The sequence below is a fragment of the Hemitrygon akajei genome, unplaced genomic scaffold (assembly GCF_048418815.1).
Source record: "Hemitrygon akajei unplaced genomic scaffold, sHemAka1.3 Scf000067, whole genome shotgun sequence".
Lineage (NCBI taxonomy): Eukaryota > Metazoa > Chordata > Chondrichthyes > Myliobatiformes > Dasyatidae > Hemitrygon > Hemitrygon akajei.
This window is the reverse complement of record NW_027331953.1, coordinates 4584897-4602698: the sequence shown is the minus strand read 5'-3', so window position 1 is coordinate 4602698 and position 17802 is coordinate 4584897. Positions and strand designations below refer to the sequence as shown.

General features: G+C 44.5%; 1 protein-coding gene across 1 annotated transcript in view; it reads left to right on the top strand.

Moving 5' to 3' along the window:
- Positions 1 to 17764, top strand: part of LOC140722022 (nuclear factor 7, brain-like) — a 47387-nt gene extending 29623 nt beyond the window's left edge. Inside the window, exon 6 of the mRNA XM_073036834.1 lies at positions 17622 to 17764. Within this exon, the coding sequence (XP_072892935.1) occupies positions 17622 to 17764 (143 nt within the window). The remainder of the gene's footprint in view (positions 1 to 17621) is intronic.
- Positions 17765 to 17802: the final 38 nt, after the last annotated feature.

Sequence of the window (17802 nt, the reverse complement as noted above, 5' to 3'; positions counted from 1 at the left end):
AGATATAGTATTCCTTTACTGATATAGTGCTTCCATGTCAGTTTATTGTCCATCCACATGACTGGAAATCTCACCACTGGCACATCTTCAAGAGTTTGATCGGATGATTTCAAATCAAGTGCAGGTCTATTAAACCTGTTTATAAAACTCTTGACTTGTGTGTTTTTGCCACTGAAAGCTTAAGTCTCATCTATTTTCCAGCTGTTCAATCTTATTAATTGCTAATTGTATCCCATATAGGGTAAAATTGAAATTTCTCCCTCTAATCCATAAACCTCCATCTACATATTGTAGTTTACACACCCCAGAACCTATCTCGGAGAAAATATTATTAATCGTAATATGAAATAATAATCACTGTCTTGTGGGGTCCCAATTTCTATCTTATAGAAACCCAAATATAACTTGCCCACCTGTACCAAATAAAAAAGTTCCAGGACCATATTCTAATTCATGTGTAGTCTTCAGTTAACTTTGCGGGTAATTACAGATGGTGTGCCCTAATGCATAAAAGTGAGATGTGGCTTCAGCCTTTTTTTTCGTTGAACTGTTTAACAGGAAGGTGAGAGGGGAATCCTTCACTCGGGTAGTGAGAGTGTGATACGAGCTGCCGACGCAAGTGGTGGAAGTGGATTTGATTTGGACATTTCTGAGTAATTTGGACAGGAACATGGATGAGAGGGGCTGAGACAGTTACGTATCGGGTCGATGGGTCCAGTCAGCATGGTAGTTCAGCAGCGGCTAGATGGGCCGAATGATCTGTTTTGGTTCTGTGATTCTATGCTCACCACTGTCATCAGCGGCTCTCTGTCAGTGTGTTTCCGGAATTCTGTCCTCTCACGGTGATTTACTGAATGCAAAGCGGGTATGAGTCAGTAACTGACATGCAGCAGCACTTCGGATAGCGTTGTTTTTAAACTTGCTTTTTACTTTGTCATTTGAACATGGCGTGTGACTCCTGTATCAGGATGGGAGGGTGTCTACTGATGATCAGTCCTCCAACGTGAGTGTGGCCGGTCTCACAGGTAACTACAATCGAGCTCGTTATCCCAGAAGCTTTTGTCCACAGCGTCACTGTCCGGACACGGCGCCACGGTACAGAATCCTCCAATGTCTTCACATTCAGAAATGTTAGAATCTGCCGAGGGATGAGGAGGGTTAATGTAGAGCTGGCCTGTCTACGGTGAGGGATGTTTACATTCCAACAGCCTTTCCCCGACCGCTTCAAGTTCAAGTTCCAGCTTATCGTGATTCAGCCGTACACCAGCACACAGCTAAAATAAAACAATGTCCTGGGTAAATTTCCCATGCACCCTCTCGGAAAACATTCACGTCTTCCCTATCAGGAGGAGACCAGAAGGGAACAACATTCTCAGTGCCATCGAATTAGACTTTCAGAGACTGCAATATGGTTCTTGAAATACAACCCCGGCTAATGGAGGCAACTCAACATAAGTGTTCTTAAACACCATCAGCTTCATTGTAAGGATGTGATGATGCGGGAGGCGAGGAAAATAACCCTCTAGGTTTGTCGACCACCTAGTGGATATACCGTAACCCTTCAGCCTGTCACTTTGATTTGGCACACGTCCTCATTATCCAGGCCGCCCACTTGCATTTATTGGGATCTGCCTCCTCGTTAAACCCATTTTAAAGTTAAAAGTTATCTGTATGTTCAGGTGGGTGGGGGTATCACTTAGGGACTGGGAGAGACCGCAGTTTTGCCCTGTCCTGAGGCTTTCTCAAGGGAATCTGCTGTTCGCCCCTCAAGACGGACTCCGTTTAAAGTTAGGATTCTGTGCCTCCCCCTCCCGGAGTGTTCTGCCCAACCCCCAACAGTCCTCGGCATTGTTTTACCAAACCTGTTTGTCTGCCTCGGCTGCAAGTCCTGACTGTTGCTGGGATACCGGCCTGTGTGTCTGTTTAGTCCGCCCGAGGTACTGTAAGGGGTTCGGGTTTAGAAATACAATTGGAAATCTTCTTATGGACCCTGAAAAGCTGCGTGCCTTGTGGGACTGGTCTCCACGACCTACGGTCAATGTCACTTTAATGGGACGTTTGAATTGGTAAGAAATTAATATAAAAACTGACACTGCAAGTGTGGAGACAGGGAGAGCAACCGTGGTGAATGCGAGGTGCCCGACGGACACGAGGATATTCGAATCGGGACTACGGGGAACATGCAGCCAGCACCAGAAACTCATTTTTCACTGGTATTATATTTTCTGCTCTTTAACTGCTCATGGAACAGCAGAAAACTGAGTTAGTGAGCTCAAGGCTATTTGGTTATGTAAATTCACGGGTTCTTTCATTGAGTCAATAAAGGTACCGGTCGGTAATTACAGATTCTCTCTCGGCCTCCCTGATCATTATTACAGGGGCTGAATCCTGATTCCTCAGTTCTGTGTGCCCTTCCGTCCATTTTCATATCATCTGCAAACCTGGTCACAAAGCCATCAATTCAAGCATCAAAATCATTGACAAATAATATAAAAAGACCAGTCGCAACACTCACCCCTGGAAAACAGCACTGGTCACCCACCGGCAGCCAATCAGCAAAGATTCCTTTTACTCCCACTTTTTGCCTCCTACTGATCTGCTGACGCCCTATCCAGACAGGTATCTTTCCTGTGATACAACGGGATGTTGTCTTGCCAGGCAGCCTCACATGCGACACCTTGTCTAAGGCCTTCTGGAAAATGCAATATCCACTGATTTCCCGTGACAGCGCAGGCTGGTTGGCTAACTGGCCATTGTAAATTGTCCGGTGATTGCACTAGGATTAAATTGGGGGTTAGCTGGGCAGCGCAGCTCGAAGAGCCTGAAGGGCCAACGCAATCCTATATGTTCATAAATCAAATTTAATAATCCCCATTTAGGAGACCTCCTGTCTTGTCAGCACATCTCCATCACCTTTCTCTGTTACCCCTTCTCCTTCCCGTTCTCCTCTCCTATCGAATTCCTTCTTCACATGTTTACATTAAATACATCCAATGACGAGGCCGCCACAGCCCACTGTGTGAAAGAATTCCACAGATTCACCACACTTGGTGAAGAAATTCCTCCTCATTTCCGTTTGAATGGAATGGCCCTGTATTCTGAGGCTGGTCGTAGGCTGCCACACTGCAAGTATTGTCTTTACACCCACTTTAGGCCTTTTAATATTCAGTAGGATTCAATTAGTACTCACTCCTTTTTCTAAATTCCAGTGAATCCAGGCCCAGCTGTCAGCCGCTTTTCATATAAGCCTTTCATTCCTGAATCAGTTTTGTTAACCTTCTTTATGAACCCTCCCCAATGTCAGCACATTCTTTCCAATATAACGGACCCAAAACTACATATAATACTCCAAGTGAGGCCTCACCATCGGCTTATAAACCCTCAGTATTACATCCTTGCTTTTATCTTCTCGTTCTCTCGAATTGAATCCTGACAGTGCCTCAAACAACTTCCTCACAAATGACTCAAACTACAAACTAACATTTCGGGAATCTGTCACAAGGACACACAGGTCTTTTCGCACCATGGAAATCTGAATGTTGTCACTGATTAGAAGAATAATGTACACTATTATTCCTGCTACTAAAATGCATGACCATACACTTTCCGACATTTTATTCCATCTGTGACTGCTTTGGCTGTTCTCCTAATCTATCCAATACCAACCGTAGCTGCCCTGCTTCCACAGCACTACACGCCCCTCCACCTACCTCGTGTTGTCCACAATCTGGGCCACTAAAGTATTAAACCCATCACTGAAATCATAGACAAATGTTATAGATAAATAAACATAGACATAGTCATAGACATAGATAAATAAAAGAGACTGTCCCAACACTGACCAGTGTGGGACCTCACTGGACACCAGCAGGAAAGGCTCCGTTACTCCCACTCTTTGCCTGCTGCCCATCAGCCAATGCTTTATCCATTCTAATATTTTTCCTGTCATATCCTGCACCCTTATCTTGTTTAGCAACCTCACCTTGTTAAAGTCCTTCTGAAAATCCAAGCTCACAACATATACCAATACTACATTGTCCATCTTGCTATTTTTATTTGCTCAATGAATTCCAATAGATTTGTCAGGCAAGATTTTTCCTGAAGGAAACTTTTCCCTATTTTCTCATGTGCCTCCAAGTACCCTGAAACCTCATCCTTACTAATGGACTCCAACATCTTCCCAACCACAGAGCTCTGGAAGTGTGTATGACATTTGCAATTTTAGATGTTCAGACAAATCAACCACCAACTGCCTTTGCATATCTAATTGTTCAATTTGCTCCACGTTATTCATTCCTGGACAACTTCCTGTCATGTTTCCTTAAATAACCGAGTGAAGAGACAGTGCAGAGAAAGGGGTTGATACAGCCCAGTCCGTCACAAGAAAACATCTCCACACTACTGAGCACATTCACATGGACCACTGCCACAAGAAATAGCAACCATCATCAAAACAACCACCATTCAGGATATGCACTCCTCTCGATATGTCCTCTTCATCTCCACACAACTGAGCACATTCACATGGACCACTGACACAGGAAATAGCAACCGTCAGCAAAACAACCACCATTCAGGATATGCCCTCTTCTCGATATGTCCTCTTCATCTCCACACCACTGAACACATTCACATGGACCACTGCCACAGGAAATAGCAACATCAGCAAAACATCCACCATTCAGGATGTGCCCTCTTCTCGATATGTCCTCTTCAGCTGGGCGGGGGACACTGGAATCAGAATCAGGTTTATTATCACCGGCATGTGACGTGAAATTTGTTAACTTAGTAGCAGCAGTTCAATGCAAGACCTAATCTAGCAGAGATGATAATAATAAAAACAATAATAATAATGACGATGATAATAGACAATAGACAATAGGTGCAGAAGTAGACCATTCGGCCCTTCGAGCCTGCACCGGCATTTTGAGATCATGGCTGATCAATTACTATCAATACCAAGTTCCTGCCTTGTCCCCATATCCCTTGATTCCCCTATCCATAAGATACCTATCTAGCTCCTTCTTGAAAGCATCCACAGAATTGGCCTCCACTACCTTCCGAGGCAGTGCATTCCAGACAACCCACAACTCTCTGGGAGAAGAAGTTTTTCCTTAACTCTGTCCTAAATGACCTACCCCTTATTCTCAAACCATGCCCTCTGGTACTGGACTCCCCAGCATCTGGAACATATTTCCTGCTTCTATCTTGTCCAATCCCTTAATAATCTTATATGTTTCAATCAGATCCCCGCTCAATCTCCTTAATTCTAGCGTGTACAAGCCCAGTCTCTCTAACCTCTCTGCATAAGACAGTCCAGACATCCCAGGAATTAACCTCGTGAATCTATGCTGCACTTCCTCTACAGCCAGGATGTCCTTCCTTAACCCTGGAGACCAATACTGTACACAATACTCCAGGTGTGGTCTCACCAGGGCTCTGTACAAATGCAAGAGGATTTCCTTGCTCTTATACTCAATTCCCTTTGTAATAAAGGCCAACATTCCATTAGCCTTCTTCACTGCCTGCTGCACTTGCTCATTCACCTTCAGTGACTGATGAACAAGGACTCCGAGATCTCTTTGTATTTCTCCCTTACCCAACTCGACACCGTTCAGATAATAATCTGCCTTCCTGTTCTTACTCCCAAAGTGGATAACCTCACACTTATTCACATTAAACGCCATCTGCCAAGTATCTGCCCACTCACCCAGCCTATCCAAGTCACCCTGAATTCTCCTAACATCCTCATCACATGTCACACTGCCACCCAGCTTAGAATCATCAGCAAATTTGCTGATGTTATTTTCTATGCCTTCATCCAAATCGTTAACATAAATGGTAAACAGCTGTGGTCCCAATACCGAGCCCTGTGACACCCCACTAGTCACCACCTGCCATTCCGAGAAACACCCATTCACCGCTACCTTTTGCTTTCTATCTGCCAACCAGTTTTCTATCCATGTCAATGCCTTCCCCCCGATGCCCTGAGCTTTGATTTTACCCACCAATCTTCTATGTGGGACCTTATCAAATGCCTTCTGAAAATCGAGGTACACTACATCCACTGGATCTCCCCCGTCTAACTTCCTGGTTACATCCTCGAAAAACTCCAACAGATTAGTCAAGCATGATTTACCCTTGGTAAATCCATGCTGGCTCGGCCCAATCCTATCACTGATATCTAGATATGCCACTATTTCATCCTTAATAATGGACTCTAGCATCTTTCCCACCACCGATGTCAGGCTGATAGTTCTCCGTTTTCTCCCTCCCTCCTTTCTTAAAGTGTAATAGTAGTAATAATAGTAATAATAATTAGAATAATAATAGTAATAATAATAAATAACATATAAAAATGATAATAATAAATAAGGCAATTATGGTATACATATACTGGATAGATTTTAAAAAAAGAAAGTGTATATTAACCCTTACATACCATTCAGATCCAATTTGACCCGTTGTGACATTTAACAACAGGAAAAAAACACCCTGAATGCCATTTCTAGCCGAAATTTTATGACTTTTCCTAAAGTGACCGAAAATGCGCCAAATGAAAATATTTAAAATTTTATACTTTTGTACACGTTCTCCAATTTTTTTTTTTATTGAGGCTGTTCCAGGTCAAATTTGATCAGTATCTATTGACATGGAGTTTAGATCTCTGAGACATTAATTAAGGATTAATCACCCATTTATTACTGTCAGATAGGCTATTTATACTTTCTAAATAGATTTTTGGTTCAAAATTTGGAATAGGCACTTGTTATGCGAGGATTATTGGGCCTGGTCAAAATTGACCCAGACCATACTGTGAAGATATAGAATATGAACAGAGAGCCTGGGTTAAAATATGTGAGGTAGTGTCCAAAGATTCAATGTCCATTTTGGAATCCTAATGGTAGAGGCTGTTACCCTACAACCATCCATCAGGCTGCTGAACCAGTGTGGATAACTTAAATCACCAAAAAATCTCAGCTGATTCCACAACCTACAGAATCACATTCAAGTGAGTCTCAATGATTTTTTTTTTCTTTTCAAGCCTTATTTTTCCTACACATCAGTTGTTTCTCCGTCTTTGTCTCTTCTTGTGTAGTTTTTAATAAATTCTGTGGAGCTTGTTTTCATCTAAGCAGCAGCAAGAAATTTAATCTACATGAAGTGTGTGGTAACAGGTAGGTATTGACAATAAATTTACAGGGAACTGTCAAGCAAGGATTGTAGGTTTGATTAATTGCTACAAGGGTGAGAATAGTGATAGAGATTGCAGAAGAACTGTTGTGATCAGCCGGATTTACTGTATCCAAGGGTGGAATAACATTCCTATCAACATCGAAGTCTTTAAAAAAAACAGTCCAGAAACATACCATTAATTTATCATTTAATGCCCTACTGTACTAACCCCATCAGCCAATATAATGTCCCCACTTATCCATACCCTGCATATCCATGTATCTATTTAAGAGACTTTTGATTCCCTCTGTCATATTTACCTCGAGTATCACCCCTGGAAGGGCATTTCATGCACCCACCTCAATGTGCCAACAAAAACTTGCCCCACACATCTACTTCCAACTTATCCTCACTCAGTGTAATTGCATGCCACCTAGTCTGTGATTGTTCAGTCCTGTGTATAGTCTATCTGTGACTCTGTAATCCTGCAAACGTTTGTTAGATCTCCCTTCAGGTGCCGCAGCTCGAAAGAAAACAGCACAGGTTTGTCCAATCTCTGCTTTCAATCTACGTCTGATCTCAACAGGTGCTACACCTGGTTATTCATGTACTCACACAGCAATATTCAAGGTCCCGAACAGTCACCCCCAGGAGTAGTGACACTTCGCCTGTGCGTGTTTCAGGGTCACTGACTGTTTCCAGTCTCCTGTGCAGTGACCAGGCCTGACACCCATTGGGGAGCTGCTTTGTTAGGTAATTTTGCTCTGTCCACTACAACAGCTAATTCCGGGAATGAAGGGGTTAACATAAGAGGAACGTTTGGCAGCTTTGGGCCTGTGCTCACTGGAATTTAGAAGAATGCAGGGGATCTCATTGAAACCTAACAAATGTTGAGAGCCTAAATAAGGTTCATGTGGAAAGGCTGTTTCCTGTGGTGGGCCGTATCCAGAACTAAAGGGCAGAGTCTCAAAACTGAGGGGAGATCTTTCAGAACAGAGGTAAGAAGGATTTTTTTTTTAGCCGAGAGTAGTGAATCTGCAGAAGTCCATGGGTAGATTCAAAGCGGAAATTGATAGTTTCTTGACTGGTCAGGGCATCAAAGGGTATGGCGAGAAGGCGGTGTACGGAGTTGAGTGGGATCAGCCTGCAGGAATCCCGGAGAAGCCTCAATGGGCTGAATGGCCTAATTCTGCTCCAATGGCTTGTCGTCTTCTGGACAGGATTTCCAGTTGACTACACATTGTAATACCGCTCCCCATTCCCATTCCAACATTCCTGTACATGGTGTTTTTTCTACTGTTACAATGAGACTACTCCCTGATTGGGGGAGTAACATCATACTCCGGCTGCCTCGTCTCCAAACGTACAGCATGACCACTGACTTCCCCAACGTCGCAAATTTGGCTCCCGTCTCACCGACTGTCTTCTCTTCACATCTCCATCGCCTTTTTCTGGTACCTCACGAAGTGATACTGATGGAACAGAGACCTCTAGTGGCTGAAGCGGTGATGACAGTAATGAAGTAATTGGTCTGGTAGAGCTGAGAGTGAAGACACACAAGTCTGATTATGGAGATTATGAAAGGAAACAGGAGATTTTTTTTCATCAACTATCAGACCTTGAAAAATGACAAGTGATCCAAGCAAGTGCCACATAGTAAAACAGGAAGCTTAAAGACTTGTGCTGAAGGGAATTTGGAATATATACACTGTTGTCAGTGGATATTGGAGAATATGAAGATCATAACTGTGTAAGAACAATATCATGCCAGGAGGGCGCAAGTTATGAGAAGTAAGTGCCTTTGTGGAATCCAGATCAGGTTCTGTACACTGCATCAGGACGCATGGCTCCTGGTACCTTGGCACAACAGGCAGAGCTGAAAGCTTTAGTTGAAGCCTGTAAGTGAGCAGTAAGAAATAAGCAAATATTTACACGGATTGTCGATATGGTTTCCGAGTGATTCATGACTTTGGAAATTTATGGAGATAAAGAGGATTTCTGACAGCCGTAGGAATTCCAATCAAGAATGGTGAACGAACACGATAATTTATCGGCCATGCAAGTATCACCAGAAGTCTGAGTGTTAAAAAGTAAAGGTCACTCTAAAATAACCACTGAGCAAAGCTGTGGAGATGCATTTGCAGACATAACTCCAAAAAGGGCTGCAAGAGAAGGATTAAAGAAAATCGAAGAAATGGAAGAAAACCCGGTAAGTGACGACCGTGTGAGATATTCAAAAACAGCGGTACTGGATGGGAAATGGTGGGGTATTAAATGACGTTGGGGTTTGGGTTTGGGGTAATACTCATAGTCTGGTAGCGCCAGCTTAACTGCTTCCTTATCTCGCTCGGCTAATCCACTCCTGAGGACACACTCGAGTGCAAAAGGGAATTGACAGATTTTTCCAGTGGAGGTGAAATCCATAGTTCATGATGCAAGTCCGACTAACAGATGAGAGATGTATGAAACAGAAAACAGGCCTGGATCACCGGGGAAGCTACCTCAACCAAGCTCTGCTGCCCACCTGATGCATTTTTACATCTGCAAGTGGATGACGTTACTTCACCAACGAGCCAAGGATATTCATATCTATTAGCAGTGGACACATTTACAGGATGGGTAGAAGCCATCCCAGCAAGAAAACCTACTGTCACACACACAGCCAGAACCCCCATTCAGGACTATATTCCTCGATGGGATGGCGGTGGCCCATTGACTTTAAACCAAAGACACATCTCACTGGAAATGTTTGTCAATAATCATGTTGAATGATGAATATTGAATGGCTTTTCACTGTCCACATCCACCAGAGAGACCAAAACAAGTTGATGGAATAAATGGGCATCATCAAACAACGGCTGACCAGCTCTCACAAGGAGGACGTACCATGGCCCCCGTTTGATGAAATGGAGCATCAGGGCAGCCCCAACAATGAGAACGAAATGTAGGCAATTAGAAGTGGTGACGGGACGACCTCTGTCACTACAGGAAGCTCTCGATCTCAGAAAGGCTGACAGTCATGTTATGTCAGATAGTTTAGTGGATAATTTTGCAAAACTGACAGATCTATTCAGTCTGATTCTCAGCCGGTTTCTGCTGCTTGAAGTGGTCCATTAGCAGGAGGACATACCTTGATTCATGGCGACTGGGTCCTGGTCAGGAAACCGCATAGGGAACCCCTGTAAGCTCGGCGGGGAGGTCCTTACCAAGTACGGTTGATTACCAATTCAGCAGTTCAGGCAGAAGTTAAAAGTATGTGGATAGACGCCAGCCACTGCAGGCGAGTTGAAATGACTCCGGATTATGATGCCTGGGCATCATTGGACTAGATATATCCCTGCATCATCCCTGATGAAGATGGCAGAGGTTGTCATCGGAATATCGTTTAAATTGATACCTGCACCCGGCTGGAAGCCCGGGAAGAGTTTAGTAGCCTATTAGTTAATAAATTGGTATCTTGTGAATAGTCTTTTATTATCAAAATAATAGACTTAAGAAGCACTAGCTTTTATTTCTTTGCCTTACAGTTCTTAGTATTAGCATCGTTTCTCAGCTCTGTATATGGTTTCCTTACTATTTCCGTGCTTGTTCTCTTAGACAAGCTAAAATCTTGAACATAAGGTCACACGTTATGTTTGACTCCCTATAGAACAGTAGGATGAGAAATCGAAGAGAGGTCCAACAGGAGAAGAAATCAATCATGACGGAACGACAGGACAGATTCGATGGGCCGAATGGCCTGATCCTTTGTAACATGGTCTTTTATCTACCAACTTCACCAGCTACTTTGAGGGATCTCTGAGCATAGACCATAATATATAGGAGCAGAACTTTGCCACTCGGTTTGTGACAGAGAGCGTTCGGTAAACACACTCCTCACATACTCGCCGTCCTGCTGTCGTTCGGCTGAATGTACTCAATTCAATGTGTTCATAAAAGGGTTTTAAACAGAGGGGATACGCTCGGGTTGGCTTTGTGGTCCGTTTCCCAACATACACGGTGGAATATTTAATGTCTCTGGTGATGGGTACGGGTAAATGTGTACATGTCATTTGTATACTGGATACAGACACATAATTCTGTTTATGCAAGAGCTCATTTATATGGGCCGAATGTTCTATTTCGGTTCTATGATTCTATGTTCACCAGGGTCAGCAGCGGCTCTCTGACAGTAGATCCCGCATTTCTGCCCTCTCACGATGATTTTCCCAAGGTAAAGCGGATATGAACCAGTAACCGACATGCAGCAGCGATTCAGATATATTTTAATTTGCTTTTCACTTTGTGTTTTTATCATTTAAACATGTTGTGTAGCTCCTACATCACGATGGTAGGATGTCTGCTGATGATCAGTCTTCCACCCTGAGTGTGGCCAGTCTCACTGGTAACAACAATCCAGCTCATCATTCCAGAAGATTTTATCCACAGAGTAACCATTGGGGCCGGTTTTGTACAGAAACCTCCAATGTCTTCACATTCAGGAGTGTAGGAATCTGCCGCGGGAGAAGGAGGGTTAATGTAGAGCTGGCTGGTTTACAGTGAGGGATGTTTACATTCCAGCAGCCTTTCCCCGACCGCTTCAGGTTCAAGTTCCAGTTTGTCGTGATTCAGCCGGACACCAGCACACAGAGAAAACTAAACATGCCCCGGTAAAATCCCTCTGCCTCTCGAAAGACATCCACGTCTTTCCTATCAGGAGGAGACGGGACCCGACACAAAATTCTCAGTGTTGTCTAACTAGACTTTTGGAGAGCTGCAACATAGTTCTTGAGATAAATGCTACGACTGATGGCCAACACACCATACGCATTCTGAAACACACCACCAACTTCATGGTAAGGATGTGATGATGCGGCAGCGGGGAAATATCCCCCATGTTTGTGACCTCCTGGTGGATAAACCGTATCCCTTCACCCTGCCACTTTGAATAGGCTCACGTCTTCATTATCTAGGCATCCCACGTGTTTTTATTGGGATCTTCCACCTCGTTAAACTCATTTTAATGTTTAAAGTTACGTGAATGCTCAGTATGGGGTTATTACTCGCGGACTGGGAGAGACCCCACAGTTACACACTGTCAGGGAAATCTGCTTTTCGCCCCTCAGACGGGCTCTGTGTAAACATGAGCTTCTGTGCCCCCCCCCCCGAAGTGTTCTGCCCAACCCCCCTCAGGTGGACTCCGTGTAAACATGAGCTTCTGTGCCTCCCCCCCCCCCCACCCCGGAGTGTTCTGCCCAACCCCCCTCAGACGGGCTCTGTGTAAACATGATTCTGTGCCCCCCCCCCCCCCCGGAGTGTTCTGCCCAACCCCCAACAGTCCTCAGCATTGTTTTACCAAACCTGTTTGTCTGCTTCGGCTGCAAGTCCTGACTGTTGCTAGGATACCGGCCTGTGTGTTGGTTTATTCCGCTCGAGGTATGTAAGGGGTTCGGGTTATAAATGCAATTGGATAGGGTGTTGGTGAGGCGGAATCTTAATATTGATTTTGTTTCAGGAGCCCCTGTGTCAGAAAGTGAACAGTACATTAACATTATACACGCTCCAACAGAGATTTATTCTTTACAAAACAAAAAAAAAATTCCCAGGACTATTCCAACGATCGTCACAAAACTGAACCTGAGGAACTCTTCTGACTGAATTCGCATTCATAAAGGGGATGAGTGGAAGACAGCTTTTAATACCCCGGCAGGTCAGAATGAATATTTATGACTAACTATCGCAGATGTGAGGTGTTGTATTCCTGGACGACATCCTGTCATGTTTACTAAAGCAATCTAGTGAAGAGAAAGTGTAGAGAAAGGGGTGGATACAGCCCAGTCCATCACAGACAAACCCGTCCACACCATTCTATACATTCCCATGGAACACTGACAAAAGACGCCCACTATTCAGGACATGCCCTCTTCTCGTCAGTACATCTGGGAGAGGGATACTGGGCCCTTATGGTCTGACGCCACCAGGTTCAGGACCAGTTGTTCCCCTACAACCATCAGGCTCCTGAACCACTGTGGCTAACTTAAATCACCAACAAATCTCAACTCGTTCCACAACCTACAGACTCACATTCAAGCAGTTTACAACTCAATTTCATCGTCATATCTTTTTATTTGCAAATTTATTTCTATGTACGTTGGTTGTTTCTTCATCTTTGACACTCTCTGCATAGAGTTTATTAAATTCTGTTGTGATTTTTTTCTTCTCAGCAGCTACAAGAAATGGAATCTGCCCATGAGGTATGTAGTAACGTATGCGGGTTTTGATAATAAATTTGCGTGGAACTGTCAAGAAAGTATCGTAGGTTTGATTTATTGCTATGAGGGTGTGGATGGTGATGAAGATGGTGGATGGGGGGGCACAGAACTGATAAAATCAGCCGGATTTGCTGTATCCAGTCCCAGGGTGGAACAACATTCCGATCAACATCGAACACTGAACAATACAGACCAGAAACATATCATTAATGTATCATTTAATGCCCCACTAAACTAATGCCATCTGCTGATATAAAGTCCCCACTTGTCCATTCCCTGTTCATTCAAACACCTATTTAAAAGGAACTTTATTTCCTCTGTCATACTTGCCTCGAGTATCAGCCCTGGGAGGGCATTTCATGTACCCACCAAAATATGTGAACAAAAACTTGCCCAGCATATTTCCATTCAAATTAACTCCCTCGGCGTAAATGCATGCCTGCTAGTCTGTGATATTTCAGTCATGGGACAACTAAGCCAATTGTCTATTCTATACAGCAAACACAAGGAAATCTGCAGATGCTGGAAATTCAAACAACAACACACACAAAATGCTGGTGGAACACAGCAGGCCAGGCAACATCTATAAGGAGAAGCGCTGTCGACGTTTCGGGCCGAGACCCTTCGTCAGGACTAAGCGAAAGGAAAGATAGTAAGAGATTTGAAAGTAGTGGGGGGAGGGGGAAATGTGAAATGATAGGAGAAGACCGGAAGGGGTGGGATGAAGCTAAGAGCTGGAAAGGTGATTGGCGAAAGAGATTCAGAGCTGGAGAAGGGAAAGGACCATGGGACGGGAAGCTTCGGGAGAAAGAAAGGGGGGGGGGGGGGACACCAGAGGTAGATGGAGAACAGGGAAACATGTCAGCGATGGGGTAAGAAGGGGAGGAGGGGCATTAACGGAAGTTAGAGAAGTCAATGTTTATGCCATCAGGTTGGAGGCTACCCAATCGGTATATAAGGTGTTCTTCCTCCAACCTGAGTTTGGATTCATTTTGACAGTAGAGGAGACTTATCATTCTGATATGTCTATCCATGGCCTCCTCTACAACTGATTCCACAACCTACAGACTCATTTTCAGAAGCTACAACTGATTCCACAATGGACAGACTCACTTTCACAGAGTCTACAACTGATCCCACAACCAACTGACTCACTTTCACAGAGTCTACAAATGATCCCACAACCAACAGATTCACTTTCACAGAGTCTACAACTGATTCCACAACCGACAGACTCACTTTCACAGAGTCTACAACTGATTCCACAACCGACAGACTCACTTTCACAGAGTCTACAACTGATTCCACAACCTATAGACTCACTTTCCCAGAGTCTACAACACAATGTAGTCTTCTTATTTTTATTTGCATCTTTTATTTTCCCTGCACATTGATTGCATCGTTTTAATACATTCCGTTGTGCTATGATTTGTTTTGTACAGAATCCTCCAATATCTTCACATTCAGAAGTGTTATTATCTGCCGAGGGAGATGAAGGGTTAATGTAGAGCTGGCTCGTCTGCAGTGATGGATGTTTACAGTCCAGCAGCCTTTCCCCGACCGCTTCAAGCTCCAATTCCAGTTTATTGTGTTTCAGCATGCAGCTAAAACTAAACAACAATTTTATATGCACCCTCTCGAACAACTGCCACGTCTGTCCTATCAAGAGGCGACCCGGACTGACAGAGAGTTTTCAGTGTCGCCTACCTAGACTTTTAGAGACTTGCGACATTGTTCTGCAGATAAATGCCCCGACTAATGAAGGCCAGAATACCATACGCTTTCTTCAACCCCCTACCAGCTTCGTTATAAGAATGTGATGATGCGTGCAGGAGGAAATACCACTCTAGGTTTGCCGATATCCTAGTGGACATACCGCCTCCGTTGACCCTGCCACTTTGATTTGGTCACCTCTTTATTCTCCAGATCCGCCACTTGTCTTTATTGGATTCTTCCTCCTCGTCAAATCCATTTTAAAGATTAAAATTGTCAGTGGTGGGGTTATTAGTTATGGACTGGGAGAGACTGCACTGTTTCGCCCTGTCCTGTCGCTTTCTCAAGGGAATCTGCTGTTCGCCTCTCAGAGGAGCTCCGTTTAAAGTTGGGATTCTGTGCCTCCCCCTCCCGGAGTGTTCTGCCCAACCCCCAACAGTCCTCGGCATTGTTTTACCAAACCTGTTTGGCTGCCTCGGCTACAAGTCCTTACTGTTGCTGGGATACCGGCATGATGTGTTTGTTTAGCCCGTTCGAGGTATGAAATGGGTTCTGTTTTAGAAGTCAGGGTGTTGGTGAGGCGGAATCAGAATATTGATTTTGTTTCAGGACCCCCTGTATCAAAAAGTGAATAGTGCATTAACATTAAACACGCTCCAGCAGATATTTATTCTTTACAAACAAAAACAACTAAAACAAATTGCTCTAGGTTCATTGGTCGTCTAGAAGAAGGTTTTGCCGATTTTAGCGAGCGGTACAAAATCCCACTGGGACGTGAATGTGAGTAGATGGAGTGATTCAGGTGCAGAAAGAACGTGGAAATACCCCCCTGTCCGATTTAGGGACCTGCCCAGCGCATGGAAGACTCCTTCTCTCCCTCAGGACCCGAAATGCTGGTCAAGGACAGGTATATTCAAGAGGCTCTTTCCGCAGGGTTTTTCAGATCCTGCCCTTCCCTAGCGGGAGCAGGGTTCTCTGTGTGATCAGAAAGATGGGCGTCTGACACCTTGCATCGATTATAGTGGTTTTAACAAAAATAACAGTGTGAATCACTCCCACTTGTCAATAACTAACACAGTGTTTGAATCACTGCAAGGGGCAACTATTCTCGTAAAACTGAACCTGAGGAATGCGTCTAACTGATAGCGGTGTACAAGATAATGAGAGTCACTGATCGTGGGGTTAGTCAGAGGCTTTTTCCCCAGGGCTGAAATGGCTAGCACGAGAGGATACAGTTTTAAGCTGCTTGGAAGTAGGTACAGAGGAGATGTCAGGGTTAAGTTTGTTTACGCAGATTGTGGTGAGTGCTTGGAATGGGCTGCCGGCGGCAGTGGTGGAGGCGGAAACAATAGGGTATTTTAAGAGACTCCTGGATGCGTATATGGAGCTTAGGAAAATAGAGCACTAGGCTGTTCTAAGGTAGGGATTAACTCGGCACAGCTTTGTGGGCCGAAGGGCCTGTATTGAGCTGTATTTTCTATGTTACCTACCTCGAGCAGACTAAGCAAACACACAGGCCAGTATCCCAGCAACAGTCAGGACTTGCAGCCGAAGCAGACAAACAGGATTGGTAAAACAGTGCCGAGGACTGTTGGGGGTTGGGCAGAACACTCCGGGAGGGGGAGGCACAGAATCCCAACTTTAAACGGAGCCCGTCTGAGGGTCAAACAGCAGATTCCCCTGAGAAAGCCTCAGGAGAGGGCAAAACTGTGCAGTCTCTCCCAGTCCATCAGTAATAACCCCACCAGCTGAACATACAGGTAACCAAACTTTAAAATGAGGTTAATGAGGAGAAAGATCCCAATGAAGACACTTGGGGGACCTGGATAATGAAGACGTGGGCCATCTCAAAGTTGGGACAGTGAAGGGATACGGTGTATCCACGAGGAGGTTAACAAACCTAGAGGGATATTTTCCCCGCTGCCCACATCATCACATCCTTACAATGAAGCCGGTCGGGTGTTTAAGAATGCGTATAGTGTGTTGGACTTCATTAGTCGGGACATTAATCTCAAGGGCCATGTTGAGCTCTCTGAAAGTCCAGTTAGACGACACTGAGAATTTTGTGTCAGTTCTGGTCTCCTCCTGATAGGAAAGTCCTGGAGGTTTTAGAGAGGGAGAGTAGGAAATTTACCCAGGGCATTGTTTTGTTTCAGCCAGTATGCGGGTGTACGGCTGGATCACGGCAAACTGGAACTTGAACTTGAAACGGTCGGGGAAAGGCTGTAAACATCCCTCACCGTAGACGAGCCAGCTCTACATTAACCCATCTCCCTCGGCAGAGTCCAACACTTCTGAGTGTGGACTTCTGAATGTGAGGACGTTGGAGGATTCCCTCAAAGCAGCTGCACAGGTTGATAGACCGAAAGGCCATGATAGAAAGGATCACAATGGGAACATTAGGCCCATCGAGTCTGCCTGCTGTCCCACCATGACTGATTTCTTCTTCTGTGCAAATTCTGTTTGATTTCTGATCCTCAGGGTTCTTCCGGGACCGTGTCCGTATAGTGTCGCAGTGGGCAGAAGCTTCTGGACTGATGAGCTCGATTGTAGTTACCTGTGAGACTGGCCACACTCAGTGGGGAGGACCGATCATCAGCAGACATCCTACTATCGTGATGTAGGAACCACGAGTCATATTTTAATGACAAAAACACAAATT